The sequence below is a fragment of the Pteropus medius genome, unplaced genomic scaffold, assembly GCF_902729225.1.
Source record: "Pteropus medius unplaced genomic scaffold, Ma_sr-lr_union100, whole genome shotgun sequence".
In the NCBI taxonomy this organism is placed as follows: Eukaryota; Metazoa; Chordata; class Mammalia; order Chiroptera; family Pteropodidae; genus Pteropus; species Pteropus medius.
In genome coordinates this window covers 726,786-746,323 of record NW_024351731.1, presented here as the reverse complement: position 1 = coordinate 746,323, position 19,538 = coordinate 726,786, and the positions used below count along the sequence as shown (strand labels likewise).

The following is a 19,538-nucleotide window of genomic DNA, read 5'->3' as shown; positions in this document are numbered from 1 at the left end:
GTTTTAGGGAAATACTCCTGTTTTAACAAGGCAGAGCAGAGGGGTGGGGATTTGAGGGCCAGAAAAAGTAATTGGGCCAAGTTCACATGACAAGTAAATGGCGTTATTAGGAGCCCAGATCCTTAACCTCTAGGCTAGACAGCCAAGCTCTCCACAGCAATCCGAACCAGTACTGTCTGCCCGTCAGTGAGCGGAATGACTTACCCGGGTCACTCTGAGGCAAATAAATGGTAGGGATGCAATTTAAGGCCCACTGTCTCGGGTTCCAGAGTTGGTCTCCTAATCCCCCCTCCACTATCTTCCCCGAAGAGTAAATAATGGACGGAAACATTCTTTGTAATGTGGCACAAATACAAAATAACGCTTCATGGTCCTCTGGGATATTTCTTAACCTGGAGGAAGAAGATCTGTAATGCATCATTTGTTCAGAAATAAATAACATATCACACCATAGACTAGAATTTGGGGAGAAAATGGCCTTATATTTAAATATATATCCAATATTTGTTGGATATTTGTTATCTGCTAGACACATTCGTATTTGTTATCTGCTAGGCACATATGTATATACACTATAAAAATACATAGATATAGATATACACACGTATATAAGTTCTATGAGGCAGAGGGTTTATTCTCATTGTTAAGATGGGAAAGTTGAGACTCAAAAAGGCACAAAGCGATTCGGATGAGCTCAGATGCCTAGTGGGTGGTGGAGCTGGGGGATGCACGCCAGGTGTCTGCTCACAGAAGCTCCAGCAGCAGGCAGGTGCAAAGGCCTGTGGTGGGTGGCTGCCCACCCACTTTGTCAGGACGCCCGCAGAACCCGGGCGCCCCCTGAGAGTTGTGGAGAGTATCACTTTCTCCCCGGTGTTCATGTTCCTCTCCTTCTGCGGGCCCCCCTCTGCCCAGGGTGCAGCGCTAATCAGGTATGGACCCCACGAGGTCCACGAGCAGACAGGCCTAAACACGTGTGCATTTCTTCAGTTGGAAGGATGACTCGTGGAAACACACTGCTGCTTGCCAAGTGCACAGGCTCTGGGATGAGTCCAGTCAGGAGATTTTGGTGCCTAGACATTGGGTAACAGCAGCGGAGCTGCAGAGCAGTGGACAAATGTGATGTCTGTCCTCGAGTTAGGAATGTCGGGACTTGGACGCTACCCAAGAGGACCCGAGAGAACCAAGGTCAAATGCAGTATTGCCATTCAACAGATACCTTGTCTGTTTATTATTAATCTCCTCCCTTCTTCTCACCTGATTCTGCAGCCATTTAAAAGGCCAGTGAAGGGGAGAGGTGAGGTAGAGTGAGGAAGAGAGAAGCCCCCCTATCTCGTGTCATCCAGGTTTAGATCCAAACTCGGAGAGGGAGAAGCTTTAAAGCAGATAAAGTGGGCCATGGGACACTCTCCAAGGGGAGGACATTTTGCCCAAGACGCAAGTGAAGGACATGGTTCTGTCAACCTGCTACCAAATATTTGGATTACTACCTTGAGATTTATCTTGGAAACTTTTATTAATTTTTTTTTCTCTTTGCCTCCAAACAGCTCCTTTTAAACACCTGACCAGACTCTGTTTGCGATTCTGTTTCAGGTTGTGGCCCAGGCAGTGTTATTCATGTGTATGAACACAGCTGGAATCTTCATCAGTTACCTGTCAGATCGGGCCCAGCGCCAGGCCTTCCTGGAGACGCGGAGGTGTGTGGAGGCCAGGCTGCGTCTGGAGACAGAAAACCAAAGACAGGTACCAGGGAGAAGTGCCATGTGTGCCGGTTGCCCGCTAGCCAGTCTCTGAAGGGCATGGAAATGCTTTTCTCCCCAAACACATCCTGACTTGCAACTGACCTCTCGAAGTCTGTGTCATGGAATATGTCAGAGTTTAAAACAGTTACGTTACACCTACGGATCAAAGTGGATTGGTCTTATTCTCCATACTCAATTAATTGTTGCCTACAAAAAATAAAATAATTATAGTCACAAAGTGATTTTATGACACCTTTGGCCACTATCTGTGTTTGTGAACGGGGCCATGGTTTTCAAAAACCATTAAAATCTTCATCACTGACCCTTTTTTTTGAAATGATAAATTGTTATTTCAAATCAAAGTTTCTACTATAGGCAATTCAAATTATAGTAAGCCCATAGAAGAATCTTGTACAAGTGTAGCTCCTAATGCCTCATCCTGATTTCCAGAAGAGAGAACTGAACACAATACATTTATGAGACATGCTAGGGTCCTGGGGCGGGGGATGCAGGAGCGGGAGCATGTCAGCTCAGGGGAGGGGTCCTGGGTTTGAAGAGGTTCAAATAAAAGCGTTTCTTATACATGCTAATTAGCTGGGTGTTATACGGATTTTCAAAATCACTTTGGCCTTAAACTATATGTTTCCCCCGCCAAGTAAAATTCGCTTTTAAGAGTCAAGTTTTACCCCTATTAAAAATTATTCATCTCTTAAAAACGTATGCCCAGTTTTCAAAGCGGAGTAACAGGAATGTGTTGAAAATGGTTACGGAATCAACGTATTTCATGTTCAACATGTTTGCATACTTTTGGCAAGTCTGTGCTCAATGGATGTATTAGTTCTGCCAGACTAGGCTCTTTTTTTTAGAGTATGTCTATGGATACACACTCGTCATTTTAAGTTTTATATAATAATGGTTTAAGAAAGTAGCTAAAAAAAAACCGCAACATTTTCTTCATCTTAATGTGATCAAATCATCAGTAAAACATGGACCTTTGAAGTGAGAGAAGCCAGGCCAGTGTGATAATGGGTGAAGCAGACAGACAGGGTGCAACTCGCCAAGACTCAGCTCCCACTGCCATATGTTATTGCCAGAGGTGCAGAGGAAGCTATTGAATTTTCAGATCCTATGTGGACTTCACAGGATTCAGAATTAGGAAATGTCTAAGTTACTGTCTAAAACAACTATGGAACCTCATAACAGATTTATTGTATTTGCTCCGAATAGCCCTATAAAATATTTTAGGAAAATAATTTGAAGAAAGAAATCACCTTGCACAATACACACAAGTATCTTCCAGGACTGTATGCTGCGTTCTCTGCAAAACAGAGCAGCTGCCAGACTAACCCATCACCCTTTCCATAGGATCTGTGCCAATTCAGAGAATGCGGCCGTGTGAATAATTTATTCGACTGCTCTTGCCGCTCTTGTGGGCGAGTTGTCTGGGATACTCAGTCTTTTATTTATGAAATATTGGAGACAACGAAAACTATTGCCTTGTCGTACCCATAAGACTTCTCTTCTTTTCCCCTCCTTCAAGTTGAGTGTTTGGAGTCGCTGTGATGTCGTCGCCTACCACGGTAAAGGGACCTTCCTCTAGCCTCTCTGATCTTTATTTTTCTAAGTTGGCAGAAAGAGGAGGAAAATGATAACACACGGAAGTGAGAACAAGTAGGATGTAGTGAAAAGTTCACTCGAGTTCATGCCACCGCTCTCTTGGCTTCTCGTGGGGTCCCCAAGCCACTGAGCTCTCAGCCTGAGGTTCCCCACCCGTACCTGGGGCGGCATCTCTTTCCAGCACTGTGTTTGCCTCAAATGAGATAATAGATGTAAAGCAATACGAAATTATAATAAAGGACTATCTTTTGGTGGAAGATTTCTTGTTCCGAGGATTAAGTTAAACAAGCTGTGGGTTTGATGGAGTCCCGCGTTCACGTGATGATGCGGTGTTTCTGCTGTATTGACCACCCTTCTTCCTCAGCAGTGGTATCTAAGATGCTGGCTCTATATCGTTCAGAGCTACAGTTACTTTCCATTGACACCTGATCTCTGCTTCGGGTTTCCATTATCCCTGAGAACTTCCTCCGTGGAGACGAGCAGAGAAGTTTTTCAAGTGAGACTGCCCAGGATGTGAAACCTTTGCTTCTTACTTACTATCCTAGTGAGCGCGAGCAAGCCACAGGTCTCAGTGTTTCCATCTGTCCCATGGGGAGGATAATACCCCGCCTGAAGAGGTTCCTTAATGGTTGGAAATAGTGTGTGCAGTGCCCTTGCCGCTCAGTGAAGAGTTCCTATTAGCATGATTGTGCATAATGATTTTTGCGAGTCAGCCAACAAAGCACAGTCCCAGGAGGACTCATTTGAGAACACATTGTGGGTCGGCTTGTCTCAATTGAAACCCAGGCAAGTGGACGGAAGTGAGGGTTGTGGTTCTCAGGTGTACTTGGATCGGAACTCAGCATTAGGCTCCCTGTCTTTTACACTGTCACGTGTCATTAACAGAGCCATCCCCACTTACCTCTCATCAGAGGTAATTATAACACCATAACTTAGAAATTCTATACTGTGTGAAGGAGACACTGTAAGGCCCTGAGTGACGGCAGATCCTTTTCCCTTGGGAAATCATCCCAAAGGACGGGATTTTCTATTACATTTCTAAAGGCAGAATCAGGAGACCTTATTCCACAAGAATGTTCAAGTTTTGTAGGATTTTTCAAGCATGGGTTTAGCTCATGGTAGGATACAAAGGAAATATTTAAATCACTTAATATGTTCAACCATGAATTAATTATTTATTGAGAGTCTATTATGTGCCATGAGTTTTGCTGGACATTGGGAGTATAATGGTCACTAGCAATTGGTTCCTGGTCTCACAGAGCTTACCATATGTACAAAGAGATGGATGATTATACAGATACCTGTGGCAGTGGTATATGGTCACACCTAAACTGGAGGTGGACAGAAGGCTACCTAGAAGAAACAGTGCCTGAGTTGACATGTGAATAGCATTGAGCTTGCCGAGAAGCGGTGAGGAGTACCACATAAAGATCAAATAACACACATAAACATCCTGAAGGAAGGGAGAACATAGTTTGTCAGGGCAATTAGGACTGCTACTATGATAACCCATTCCCATAATTCATTTATTTATCCCTCCACCCACCCACCCATCCATCCATCCATCCATCCATCCATCCTTCATCCATCCATCCATCACCATCCCTATCCCCATCCATCCACCCATCTACCCATCCACCCATCCACCCATCCACCCCCATTCACCCATCACCCACCATCCATCATCCATCCATCCATCCATCCATCCATCCATCCTTCCATGGTGGAGTTACAGAGCTCCATCTCTACTCTGGATTGGGCCTGGAGGATGAATAGAACTTTAATTATTGGAAGAGAGGGAAGAAAGAATTGCAAAGATACTGACGTTACGATACATCTGATGTAGTGCCGCTACACTAGGAAGCAGGTTTTCTCTGCTACCCTTTACAAAGTTGCGCACTTTCTTCAATGCATACCATGGCACCTTTCCAGTCGATGAAAAATGGATATTTATTAACAATGCACCAGGCATTGTTCGATGTGCCGTGGATACCAAAATGAAGAAAATCTGTTACAGGTCCCTATGACAGCATGCCACACTGGACTTCGATCACTGCATGCCTGTTTGTTGAGGTAAACTGCGAGCCCCTTAAGGGTGACTCATAGCTCACCCCTCTATATAACCCACCCAGCAGTGCCTGAAAACCAGTATGGAGTCTATGGTTATGAAAAGACTGAGATCATCAGTATTTAATAGTGGTTACTAATCATTTTTCCAAAGAAACATCGCTAAGCCGTAGCTAGAGGACACACGGCACGTGAGCCACACTGCCTCTGAGGTGGCGGCCCCCGCAGCATGATGAGATGCTCGAGGTCCTGGGTAACAAGCATCTTCCTTGGATAACCGGAGCTTGCACACGTGGTGCTTCAGGTCAAAAGCAAGCAGGCAGGAGAGACCAGCAACTGTTAGAAACCTTTGCTCGATGTCTCTTTCAAACTAGGCTTCCAACAGAGCTCCTTGAAGATGGCTCTCTGCAGCATCTCCCTCCCCTCCCGTAGTAGCTGGCAGAAATGACTGAATGGTCCTAAATGTGGACATGTTTACTTTAGATGATTGACTTCAGGAGGTTGAGCACATACTGGCCCTTTTCTTCAGAGAGGCAAGGACTTTGTTCTTTTTCTTTTTCTTTTTTTTTTAACAATTTTATCACCAATTATACCTTCCTCCAAGTGGTGAAGATTAAGGATTAGGATGAACAGTTATTCTCCCAAGGCAGGGGTTGTGCTCAAGGCACATTAGAGAGGACTGTGATGATAATGACATTGAAGTCATTCTCCTCTGCAGGAAAAAACTTCAGTAGCCATGTTCCCTCCAAGGTTAACATCCAAATGCCCATACATGGCCCAACGGGCCCTGCAGGATCTAGCCTCTGTCCCCTCCCTCAGCTTCTTCCTCGACCCCGTCGCCACTCACACCGAATGATCATCAGCTCCCTGATCCACTGTTTCGCTACCCTGTGCCTTGTGGTTCTTTCAGCCTGGAAAGTCCCCGTCCCTCCTAATGTCTCGACTCTGGAAATTCCACTCCAGCATCCTCCATGAGGCTCGCTTTCATCTCCCCGGGTTCAGGCGAAATGTTTTTCCTGTGCTTGCAGCACGCCTTAACGTTAACTCCGTTATAGAACCTCCCAGCATTTGTGCCATTTACTCGTCTGCATTTCTCTCTTTACGTGGCCAATAAGGACTAATGAAAGGAAGTGCCTCTGTCTCATTCATCTGATTCCCTGGTATTTATTCAGCACAGTGGCTGGAATATAAGATCTTCTGATTAATGTTTATTTAACTGAGTTATATGGAATTCAAACTCTGGCTCCTGGCTTCCCATCCACCTGCATGAGGGTCATGTCGAACTAATTCTCCTGTGCCTGTTGTGATTCCCACTAGAATCTTGGCAGAAGGAGGATGCTCGTCTGATTCAGGAGAGACTGGGCCGAGCACGTCTTCCACAGACCTGCTCGGGGAATTTTCCATCTGGAAGCCATGTCTTTAAACGTCTCTCTTTGGGGAGTTAGATTCTAATTATTGTAGTTTTTGTAATCCCACTTCTCCTCCCAAATGATCCAAATGGCCCATGCTTATTTTAAATATTAAAGTGAATTAATTGTTTTTCTTTCAGCTCTGAGAATTGCCGAAACCTACTTATGGTAATCATGGCATTTCAGAGCGTTTCAGAAGCTCTGGGGGCACTGGAATAAAGTTTCTGATGATGCCATATGTCACAGCAGCAGGAAGATTATTATTAAATGCAGCAGATGTTTTAGTTGTGTTAAAGCGGTTCCGTTTAAATTTAACATCTCTGTTAGACAACGTTGATGTAAGCTAGTGGTTCGGACAATAGATTGGGTGAGAAAGTTGGGTTTCCTGCTCAGTTCCAAGTTAGTGTCCTATAGCATCTAGGAAATAGTTTTTAAAGCTACAGATAAGTGTTAGCTAGCAAGCCAGAGCTTTGTCATTCATTCATTCATTCATTCATTCATTCATTTCTTTATTCAAGGAAGAGTCAAAGTTGACCTGAAAGTGGCAGAATCACAGCAAATTTGTTTTTTTCTGTTCCAACTCGATGAATTCTTATCATGGTCCAAAAACCTCTCGAGCCTCCTACCATCAAGCCATTTTTCTGCTGTTGTCCACCCCTTACATTCAAACCACCTGTGTACCATCCGTCACATTCATCCTTGTCTGTTATAAATATATTTTACATAACGATTCTCTAGTTTATGCTAGATTATTCCTGGTTTCCTGAACATTCCTATCACCTATTACCCTCATGCCTTTGCTTATGCTTTTCTCCCTACCTGGTGTAATGCCCCTTTCATCCCTAAACGGCATGCACTCTTCAAAGCTCAGCTTAAATGTCACCTCCTCTACAAAGACCCTCCCTGTTCCCCCCAGCTGTGACCTCCGTGAGTGTTTCATTCGTATATTGCTTATGGAGTTCATCTCTTTCTACAATCTGCTATTCTCTTACTTTGTTTTTAATTCTACATTACAAACTCTTTGAAGATTGGATATATGTTTCATTCATGTTCTTCACAATAGCTGTGGGTCCAGAAGGGGAAAAACCCAAGCTGGGAAGAAAAGCGGAGACAATGAATATATAATGAGTGCTATAATTGTGTTTTCTGAATATTCTTCTACTCAAAAAAATATTTGTGAATGAATAGATTTGGGAAATACTCTGCCTTTGCGATATGATTTCTGGGGTCCTTGCACTCCAAAACCGGACGTCCAATCTCTTCACCAACTTAAACTTCCTCCATCTGCCAGTCTAATTTCACCTTTTACTATTTCTTTAGATCAGTGACTTTAGCTTAGATGGAGTTCTGCCTAAGCAAAATTTTAAAAAAGTAAATTTCACCTAGAGGCATCTTTTTGACCATCTTACTCCTACAAGCTTCTCTGCCTCTGGGCTCCACTTCTGTCATGGCTTCATTTTATTTCTTTTCATAGTTGTGCTTTCATTTCTTTCAGGTTTTCTTGGGAGAAAAGGTAAAAGGTTATTCCAGTCATCATCATGCCCCAATATATAATGCTCCACAGCTATGCTGTCTGGGAGAATCCCTCGCGATGATGGAAATATTCTCTATCTGCGTTTTCCAACAGCCATGCGTTATCCATGAGCCATACACGACTGTGGAGAAGCACGTGTAATGTGGTTAGTGTGACTGAGGAATTGATTTTTAATTTTAATTAATTTAAATTTAAATAACCATTTTTGGCCTCTCGTCTCTACTTTGGTGATTTACCATGACTCAGCCTTTGCTTCTGGACTGTTGCCATGTCAATATCTCTAACACCCTGTACTTCTCTGCATGCCTGGTGCCCATCATCAACATCCTGCTAGACGGCTTCACCTTCCTGTCCCACCGGGACCACCAGCTCAGCCTGTTCATGACCCTCTCATCCCCCTGAAACGGACTTCCTCTCAATGCGACGCATCCTTGTACCTGCTCCATCCACACCAACTGTAGTGCCAATTCCTGGTGATGCTGTCGCCAGCACATACGTACTAACTGTCCCTATCTTTCTTTTTCTAACACCGTTTAAACCCTCCCACAAAATAGCTTTCTGACTGGTGCTAACCACTTTCTAACTAGTGTGAATTGGTCTAGCCACCCGGAGTCACTTAACCCTAAAATATTCCTTTTGAAAAAGAAGCCGTGTTTTGCTTTTTCCCATTTTCTTTGTGAAGTAGGAGACTCTACACCCATATCAGACCTCAAGGATGAATGTACAGAGTATGAGCCACTGTTTTCTCTGTGTCTATTCTTGCCCCTCCCCATCTAGAGTAATGTACTCATTGCCCTAGACTTTTTGTGGGGTAAAAATGTGGATCCTCTCCTCCAGCAGGGAGCCCACCGAGGCAGCGAGCCTCACAGTGGCCCAGCTGCCCTCTCCGGCTGGAGAGCTGAACCCAGTACAGAAAGAAGGCATGAACCAGAGGCTCTCCTCATTTTGTATCCACAGTCGCCTTTCCTTTGCCAGTAATGAAGTAACTGGTCTTGATTCCCATATACTTCCCATATCTATTTCTCATTTGAAAGGTGAGGCATGTAATTCGCATCTCAAACCCCCAGCGCAGAGTGTGACACCTGTCGGGGCCATCTTCTTAGTGCCCAGTTTTGATTATAAGAGACCTCACACTAAAGCCTTCCCATGGATTGCTGCTGCCCATAAAATGCAAACCGATCTCAGTCCCTGGTATTACAGCCCATCCACTACCTGGCTCCAGCGTGACTTTTCAATCCTGTCACTTGCTACCTCCATCCCTGTACTCCATCGCTCACCCGGACCAGCAAACGCACCCCCCACTTCTGCGCCTTTGATCGCTTGCTGGTTGTCCCCTGTGTGCCCTCCAGATCCCGTCTCTGTTCCTCTCCTCTGCCTTTCTCCATGCCCCACAGGAGGCTCAATGTTATGGATGTATCAACAGGCTCATTGCCCTCTAGCTTCGTCTTGGGGTTGGCCAGTGGAGGCACTGGATGGAGATTAGAAGATTGGAGAGCAAATCTCCTACCCTGCCAGCCTGTGGAATGGCAGTGGCTGCATTTCTGGACCAAAGGCCATAGCTCCTGTCAGGCAGCAGCTACAGGATCTGCCAGGTTCCACTGGTATTTGTAGATCTTCTCTTCCTACCCTTTTAGGTGCTTTACCATCCATTGTTGGCTTCCTTCACTTTTCATTGAACTCTTTTCCAGTACTCCTTTGGAGTACCAATTGTGTCCTCCTAAGACCGTGAATTACATGCTCCCATTGTTCCGTTTGCCTAAGAGGCCCCACTCCCATCTCTCTCCATTCTATCTGTGAGGCTGTTCAGTAGAGCAGAAAGACTAGGGGTCAGGACAATTTTACTCTGTCCAGTGCAGTAGCCACTAGGCACACATGGAGATGGAGCGCCTGAAATGTGCCTCGTCTAAACTGAGATGCGCTGTGAGTACAAAATGCAGACAATACCAAAAAAGGAATGCAGAGCATCTCTTTACAAGTCGGTTACATGTTGAGCACTCGTTGAAATGACAATAGTGGGGTATATTTGGCTAAAGAGAATGTACTGTTGACTTGAATTTCAACTGTTTCTTTTCATTTTTTTTTTAATGTGTGCACTGGGAATTTTTTAATTCCATAGGTGACTCACATTATATTTCTATGGGACAGTGCTGCCCTAATGGTTGGCCCATTGCAATTTCCAACTCGCTGGTGTGACTCTCGGCAAGCTGTCGAACCCGTTTGTACGTGAGTTTCTTCATCTCTCAATTGGAAGTGATCATTCTTGCCCTAACCCATGGGCGTGTTCTGAGAGACAAATAGCATAATGCCTGAAGAAGTGTTATTTCAACTGTAAAGAACTCTACAAATGTTAGGGCTATTTCTGTGAAAATCTCGCTAACGCCCCAGTCTGATGCTCAGATGTTCCTCCTCCAGGAAGCCTCGTCTACTGTTTCCAGTCAAGAGCTATTTCTTTTTCTTTGGCACTCAGAAATTTTTAGTCGACGCGGGTTTTTCACACTCTGCCTGGTATTGTGGTTGGCACTCTGATTCCCTCTAACTGCTGGTGAGATTTAGGGCAGTGAGCAGAGGCCCAGTGCTACTGGCCTGCGACCCTCCTGTGGCAGCTGACTTCACCCCAAGCCTTGTGTTTACCCCATGTGGGTGGACCGTGAACTCTTGCATTCCCTCTGGCTGCCTGGTTCCTTGCAATCTTTCCAGCACGCTCTTTGCATTTTTCTGGCATGGTGGGAGTAGTGAAAGCTTTGAAGAAGAACAAACCCAGGTTTGATTGCCAACTGGACGCCTGAGTGGCCTTGGGTATGTCACTTAAACTCTGAATCTTGGCTCTTTCATCTGTCAAAATAAAAACCTTCTGCATCTCAAAGGTGCTCTGAGGAAATCAAGCAATAAAGATGAGTGTCTGAGACCAAGGTTGGCCCTCGAACTTTTGAACCACCTGAGCCATATCTTGAGTTTTAAAGCAGAACACATGCTGATTCCAGTAACCACAGGTTTCCTTCTTGCTGTTTGTATTCTTATTCAGATTTGGCCTCCTGAGCAGCACTAATTTCCCCCTGATTCCAAGAGAAGCCATCACCCCGTGCTCATTTACATACAATTAACATTTCCCGAGGCAGTTTAGGTAGAAGAAATGGATCACCATCACTGCCCTCAAGCCTTTACTCCAACCTGGGGAAGCCACCAGCAGCCCAAGAGCCAAGTGGGGGCCTTTTATCTCATAAATCTGTCCAGGAAATTTTGACTAAGGAAATAGGAATTAGAAACCTATGCAGCCCAACTAGAAAGTGCTGAAGGGAGGGCGTGCCCGTTGCCTGCACCTAGCTCAAGGCACATTTCCAAAGTGATAGCAGAATAGAACAGGGGTGAAATAAATGTTTTTGTTTTTTTTAAATGATCCATGCCTAAAATAGCATATTTCGGCTGGATTTGTGAATGGGTCCATTTCTGGGAATTCTGTATCCTCTATTTTACATAAACCACACTCAAAATAAGAGAGTACAAATAGTCCAAAAAATACTTTTAGACCCATCTGAATATAGAACAATTCTAGAATTTTGTTTGTTTGTTTCTAATCTTTTGCAAATCCTGCCCATACCCACTTTGAAAGCAATTTTTAGAAGGAAATTTTGAATATTTACAAAGCACTTAACGTATTTTTCAAAGAAACAAAAGCTTGCTTTCGTTCCACACTCATATTTTGTCGTTTACACCATACTCAATTAGATTTGGTTACAGCAGCAGCAAATACAACCAATACAAGCGGATTTGAAGACAAAAACTGCTGCCTCCTGGTAAAGATATGACGTAACTGATGGAACAGACATGGAAGGGGCGAGACAGCGGCCAGCTAATTATGAACATTTCACACGTTGGAATCTCCATCGGGAAGGCAAGCTATTGATTCAGTTAAGGGCTACTATGATGCAATGCTGTTTTAAACGTTATTTATGAAAAAAATCAAAAGAATCCAAATTTTCTTTTAAAAACACTGGAACTACTCCTGATTAGCGGTCAGAGCCTACAGAGTTGAGACAGGCTGAGGACTCTGCTCTCAAGGCAAGAAGAAACACAGAGACAGACAGAAGAAACCCGGGGGCAGATGCCATGTGATGAAAGAGGCGGAGACTAGAATGGAGAGATCTCTAAGCCAGGGAGCTCCGAGGACTGCTGGCAGCCAGCAGCAGCAGGAGAGCTGGGCCAGTCCAAGGGTAGTGGGCATTTCCAGGAAGTTCCCTTTGCTTTCTCGCGTGGGGTTCTTAGGCCCTCCTGGCTTCTCCCAACTATTCTAAAGATTCCAGTTTTGCACCTACCTGCCCACCAGGTGCGAGAAGCTGATAAGAACTCTGGAAGACCATGTCCCAAAGTGTCTTCTCCTCCTGCCAAACCAGCTTTAGACTTAGTGAGTTCCATTCCTTACAGGCTTCAGGCACAGCTTGATCCAGGGGCCACCCAACACACTTGGTCGATTTGCCTGCATTATTTAGGGCTCACCAAAATCCAAGCAAAATTCCACATTAACTGGCTTTTTCTCAGAGTCCTCTTCAGAGCTTTAATAGTAACAAATGTATTATCACTATTCAATCAGGTTACTACATTATAGGACATAGAATGTAGACCAAGCCCAGAAATAAAAATAAAATGAAATTTTTTTAGATGGAATTTTTTAATAATAAACCGGAGTTTGGCAAGCTTAACACTTTCTAACTTATCTTATATATACATGTGGTATGTTATATATCTCTCCACTAGATTGCAAGCTTCTTGATCAAAAGAGGGCTCATGTTTCTCTACCACCCCCCTATAACATCTAACCTGGTATTAGAGATTCAGTAATACTGTATCAAATGAATAAAATAATGATCGAATTAAGGAGCCATTTCCACAAGGCCCCTTCCCCAAATATGAGAATATTACTGACAAATGTTGACAAAGAATTTTCCTTCTCTGCTTAGTCAGTTGGATGCTAGGTTTTCCTGTTGGACTCCCTATGCCATCCATTCCTCCTTCTTCATTCCCATTGTCCAAAAGAGTTTGCATTTGGTTAATCACCAAGATGTAAATATTTTATCTTTACACCTCCTGACTCTCCAACAGCTCAGAGCATTTTATTTTTCACATCTATTGTCCTGGTGTCTCTTCGGAACATGCAAGAGACAGGTGGTGCCCTGGGCTGACTTCTATTGTAATATCATTAATATTTAATCACAGTCATTCTCAGTCTCTCTGCCAGCGAGACTGCATGCACGGCAAAGGCAAAGTGAAGCTCATCCCTTGCTCTGCCCAGGGCAGAGAGCAGTGCCTGCCACTCGCTCATACCTTAGTACATGTGTGTTTGCCAGTTAACAGTTTGTCGGATGTAGAAATGGGCAGTGATGATGACCCACAATCGATTATACAAAGACTGGAAAAGACTGTGGCATGAGACTGAGCCCCAGGTGATCCTCTGTACCCCCAAAAAAGGACGAATCCTAAGTCAGCCTCCATAGCACAGAGCCTAGAGCTCAGAACTCACTGATTTATGGATCCAGATGGCTGGGTTCACCTCCAGGCACTGCCACTCACTGTGTGCCTTTGGGACAACTACCTAACCTCTCTGCACCTCAGTTTCCACATCTGCGATTATCAATAACGGACACATCTACCTCATGAGTTGTGAGAACAAAATGAGATGATTCATATACAGAGCTTGACACGTAGTAAGGACCCAGGAAGGTCTGTCGTCGGTAGTAGAATTGTCTTTCTTAGTTGTCTGCTCTTTCTTAAGCATTTGATTTAATCATAAACTAATATATTCCACAGAGAACAAAATTCTCAGACCAGAGACTGAGTTGATTTTAAGTACAAAGAGAGAGAAAAAAATTGAGCCGTTTGGAGTGTGAAAAGATGGGCAAATCAAAGACAACTGATTTACACTTTATGTTGTAAGGGGAGCAGGGGTGAGGGGTAGCAGAGGGTACCCCTCAGGGGTAGCAGAGGCATTTGTCGATCGAAATACTAAAAGAGAACAAATGAATGAATGAATATTGCGTGTATTTTTCAGGTAAGCCCTACCGATTATGGTATTTTCTGCTTTTCAAATGTAAATGAGGAATGTTTGATGCTTCTTCTTCTCACAAGCAGAAAACTGACATAATTAAACACTGGAGTGAAAAGTGATCATCTCACCAGCTATTGTTTTTATAGGCTGGGAGGAGGGGGATGCAGAGGCCACGGGGGCCGGCGCCCGACCTGTGTGAATTCTGCAAGCGATTTGTGGAGGTGAGCAGCTAAGGAGCCAGCAGCCACACCACCTCTGTCATGTCCTCCAGCCTCTTACCCAGTTTCTTTCTTAAGAGCTTTGGCCTAGCCTAGGCAGGCATGCTATTTGAGACACAGCAGAAGCAGGGTATGTGGCTTGGTGTCCTGCATTTGCTGGCAATTTGAGCAAATTGCTTCGAGTCTCAGGTTGTAAAATCATTTTACTAATTCCTACCTTCCAGGATTCTTTTGACCATTCAATGGGCTAGTACACATTAAGGTACTTTTTTAACTGTACACATACTGCAGATATAAGTTATTATCATTTTTATTATTTTTAAATGATCTGATAATGCCGCAAGCAAGGGAATCATCTGAATTTTAATCAATCTTTCAAGTTAGACCTACTCTCATTGCTATAAAAATATGATATTCTTGAATAAATGTGAAAAGTTCTGTTTCATATCAAGATAAAACATAAATTTAATGTTTTTAAAGTTTCAGTGGATGGATGTAAAAACATTATAAGTTAATTTTTAAAAAAGATACTAGATAGCATTCTGAAACATGTATTGTGGCATAATTATAATCAGGTACCTATGGAAACAGCTGCATATTAATATTTAAAATAGGAAATGATTTGTGTTGTCTGTCCACAGGCAGCCACAGGTCAGGCAGTGCTCCAAGGTGCTGGCACCATCCATGATTTATAGTGAGAAAGACAGTTCGCCTGCTCAAAAGCAGACTTACGCTGAAGCTGATAGAATGTAAGCTTCAGGGCCCTCTCTTCCAAGTCCTCCAAGGCCCTAGCTAGTTTGCAGTTATGCTTCGTGATGGTTTTCTCAACGAGGATCCCTCCAGTTATTTAAGTCCCAGGACCACAGAACCTGCATCGGGCCACTGTCCCTGCCCCCTCGGAACAGACAGAATGTTCTCTCCCTCTCCACACCTTTTGGACTGATGCCTTCACCTTGTGAAAACCCAAGTGGTTACCTGTTTTCAGACATGGATGCCAGTTCACAAATTTACTTGTTCTACCATGTCTGTCCAAATATTTTTCTTGGGGAGAAAAAAAAAAAGCCTCACAATGTGGTGGTCTTTCCTCCAACCAAGATTTGTAGTTGTCCAAAGATGTGTGGGTTTTTAGAATATCAGAGTAACACTTGGTAGCTCTTATAACCTAGGTCCTATCCCTCTTCACCCATGACAGGATATTATTCTAACAGATTTTGAAGTTACTGTGGTATGAAAGAAGTTTATCAGAATTGAAGCAAATGCAGCTGAGAATTGTCTAAAGCCAAGTCCACGTGTGACTACTAATTTTTCTCAGGGGTAGAATTTCATTGAAACATTTATTTCTGAGAAAATGCCTACTGTGTTTCCATTTAATTGCTTTGTCTGAAGTAGAGTCAGACAGACATGGTTTTGACGCCACCTCTGCACATTATTACTAGCTGTGTGAATCTGGACAAGGAATGTAACTACATGTTCCTCAGTCTTCTTATCTGTTAAGTTGGAATAAGCCAACCCACCTCATTGAATCATTGTGAGACTTATTTGAAATAAATGCTGTGGTATGACTGAGGGACAGGCACCATCAGGCCCCACTTCTCCACTAGGCCCCCCCCATGTCACTACTAGTATCCCCAAAGTGTCAGGGTCTTGTTTCTGTAACAGAGCTTATTGAATTAAGCTATAGGGATGCTCCTGCGTTGGCATCCTCCACAGGCCGGGTGTTCGTCAGGGCTGGAGTCTTATTTAGCACCAGGAACACCCTGAGAGCCTGGCATGGTTCAGCATGATTACTGTTTACTGAAGGAAATTGAATTGAATAGTCAAATAGAACGAAGTGTGCATGCTCTTTCGGTGGGCGGTAGAAGGGGAGAAAGATGTGTGAGGGTGACATTTGCAGATATGTAGTCAGGAGGACTTCCAGGGCACACATCGCTGTGGGCCTGATGACTTTCAGAAAGGATTTTTGAGTGTTGATGAAACCGTAAAACGCCTTCCTGCTCCCCTCACCCCTGCCGCCATGAAACGAGGACTCCTCTTGTCCATTGGCCTTGGAGGTGGGTTAAATCTTCTCTTAGGACATCGATGCCCCTTCTGCAGACCTGGTGGACCAGCTTCTCATTCTCTGTGAAGGGCAGAAACCAGGAAAGCACCACTGCCACAGCTGTTAGGGCCAGAGCTATGCCACCTCCCAGGCCTGCCAGCCAAACACACAATGGCCACTCTCCGAACAGCCACAAATCTTGTGATTGGACACCAGAAGGCTGTTATTTTGAAAACTGATATCTCTATACCTGTGATTGCCAGCAAAAAAAAAAAAAAGCAAAAGTTGCTGGGAAAATAGCCTCAGCCTAACCTTCACGTTCTAAATCTTGCAGGAGTGCAGGACAGGGTTGGTTCGAGGTCTGCCTTTTATACCTAAGAAAACTCAGATTTGGAGATATAAAGTAACTTTCCCACAACCAGACAAATTAGTGAGCACATGACAAATAAAACCTCAAATTCATCTCCCCCGATGGTGATGTCCGACTTATACGCTTTCCATTGAAAATGGCACAAAGCTCAGTAGTATTTTCTGTGTCTTAGAAAAGTAGGAAAACTTATATGCAAGAACCTCGGAGCACTCTCTAAAAAGACTCTGAAATCCTCAAGCCATAGAAGTGTTTAAAAAAGAATTTTCGAGAGAGGCCGCTTAGCAGATTTGATGCCTCATGTCTTCTGGGCTCAGCGAAAATGTTCTTTATTCCTCGCATTTGACTAAATTCCTTTCGGTAGAGCTTAACATCTTGCCCAAGTGTCATCTTGCCCTTGGTTTATCATTTTATTACCAAAAGCGGGGAAAAGAGCCTTCCTTTTTTATTTCTTAATGCTAACGTTGTTCATATGTCAGACCTCAACTAAAGGTGCCACGAGTGAGCTAAGCCTTCCTTAGGGTAAGATGATGACACAGGCGTGCACGACCATTATCATGGACCATTCCACATTCAGAGAGCTAATAGCGTGGGAAGGGGGTGTGCTATAGGCCAGGATCTCTGCTAAGTCATCTCTTAGGGAGTAGAGAGGAGTATTTCATCACTGACATTGTTCAAAACTGCCAGTGAAAGGTGATTATAAAAGGCAGAACAACTTTTAGTCTTTTTGGTCCTTTTATTATCGTTTTAAATCCTCTACAGACAAGGGACCCCTTATTGCCAGCAGCTGGTACAGACCACTCGCCACGTACATGTGGTATGCCACTGCTGCTATGTGTGTTGAAAAGACATACCTCACTGGGTCCTGACAGTGATGTCATAAGGGGGCCATCGTTATCATTTTACAGGTGACGAAAAGGAGGCTCAGAGAGGCTGGGTTCCTTGCCTAAGGTCACATAGCTAAGTGGCAGGATCCGAGCCGTCATCTGTGAAGGAGCCGGGGCCTTGGCTGGCCTTGTGCACAGGAGGCTCCTGGCACACAGTAGGCATTTGGCAATGACTGAGCAAACGAAGGAAGGAGGAAACGCACGGGACCACCAGCCATATGATACTGCCCTTCCCCCACTTCCCATCTCTTCAGGTTTCCTGCTCTGTGTCCCTCCCCTTGGCGCCAAACCCCTGGGGAAGGGACCATGTGTAGGTTTCCCTTTTACGCACACGGTCCTCCCACACGCATGCATTCGCTACTGTATTGTCCACGTTCGTTTCCTGCCAAGTCCCCCACTTTTCTGGGACTTCCTTCTCTCTGCACATAGCACGCCCTCCTCGTAACTGTCACCTCAGTAATGGTCATGCTCTTGATTGTCACCCTGTACCACTGACCATGAACCTTAGACAGGACTGGCTGTTTGACCCAAACAAACAGGGTTTTTATGCAGACATGTGGAACTGAGCAAGCATCTCCTCAAAACGGCCGCTGGTCTCCCCAGTGCACTCCCCACACGCACGACGTAGGCTGCCCCATTCCACCGACCCTCTTCGAATCTCAGCATCCTCAGACGTAAAACGGGATGAAAATCGCAACTTACCACCTCCTGTGATTAACGCGACGTTTCGATCAGATACCATATGCGAAGCGCATGGCATGCTACATAGTGAATGATCAATGAAAACAGGCTATTGTCGATAACCCCAGAACAAGTCACGCACCGGTGCCTGGACCTTCACTGCAGAGAGAGGTTAATCAGAGGCCTCTCAGTCTGCAGGAGCTGGAGACTGGCCAGTTCTTCCCAAAGCCATTCAGAAGCCCAGAGTGGACCCCCTCTCTCTTTTCCTCAAAAGCGTTTGCATAAAATAAAGATCTCTCACCCCTCAGTGTTTTCACCTTGACTTCCTCTCAGATGTACTGTAGCAATTGATGCCCATGAAGCCATTTTGATGCCATGAATAGAGTGTGTTATATGAGACGAGAGGAAAACCAGACAGGAGCCACTTTGAATCAACCCGGGCTCCCTTTTCATGCAAATGGAAAAAGCCCAGGAGAAAAGATGTGCCCAATGGGAGCACAGAGGCCACCAGGGCCACAGTCTGGCTCCTGGAGAGATTCTTACACCTCTGACCCCCTGAGCTGGAAAGTCATTTCTTGTGCCTCAGCAGGAGTGGGAGAATTGCATTAAGGAACAAACATTCCCATTTGCTTTTAGATTGTGTTTTCAGGGGATTTGAATGATGTTTCTCAAGGAGTCAACAAATCTGAGGGAAACAAAAGTGCTGAAATGGGCTTTTATAAGCAGACTCCAGGCAAACTCCTATGTCTCGTAGAAAATGCTCTGCAAAGAGAGAAATCGGGGCAGTTGCCAGTAGCAGGACTGGCTGGGGGACTGGCATGCCCGAGTGCTGAAGAATTTTGGTATTACAATTTTATTTTGTAAAAAGAATTTTATTTAAAATTTTATTTAAAAGCATCGATGTAATACTTGAGGATGGAAAGTGCATTGCCACTTCAAGAATG

General features: G+C 44.4%; 1 protein-coding gene across 4 annotated transcripts in view; it reads left to right on the top strand.

Moving 5' to 3' along the window:
- Window positions 1-19,538, top strand: part of ADCY8 (adenylate cyclase 8) — a 159,254-nt gene that overhangs the window by 23,356 nt on the left and 116,360 nt on the right. For all 4 annotated transcript variants that reach the window (XM_039845878.1, XM_039845879.1, XM_039845882.1 and 1 more), the window contains exon 2: window positions 1,591-1,740. In XM_039845878.1, coding sequence (XP_039701812.1) covers window positions 1,591-1,740 — 150 coding nt within the window. The remainder of the gene's footprint in view (window positions 1-1,590; window positions 1,741-19,538) is intronic.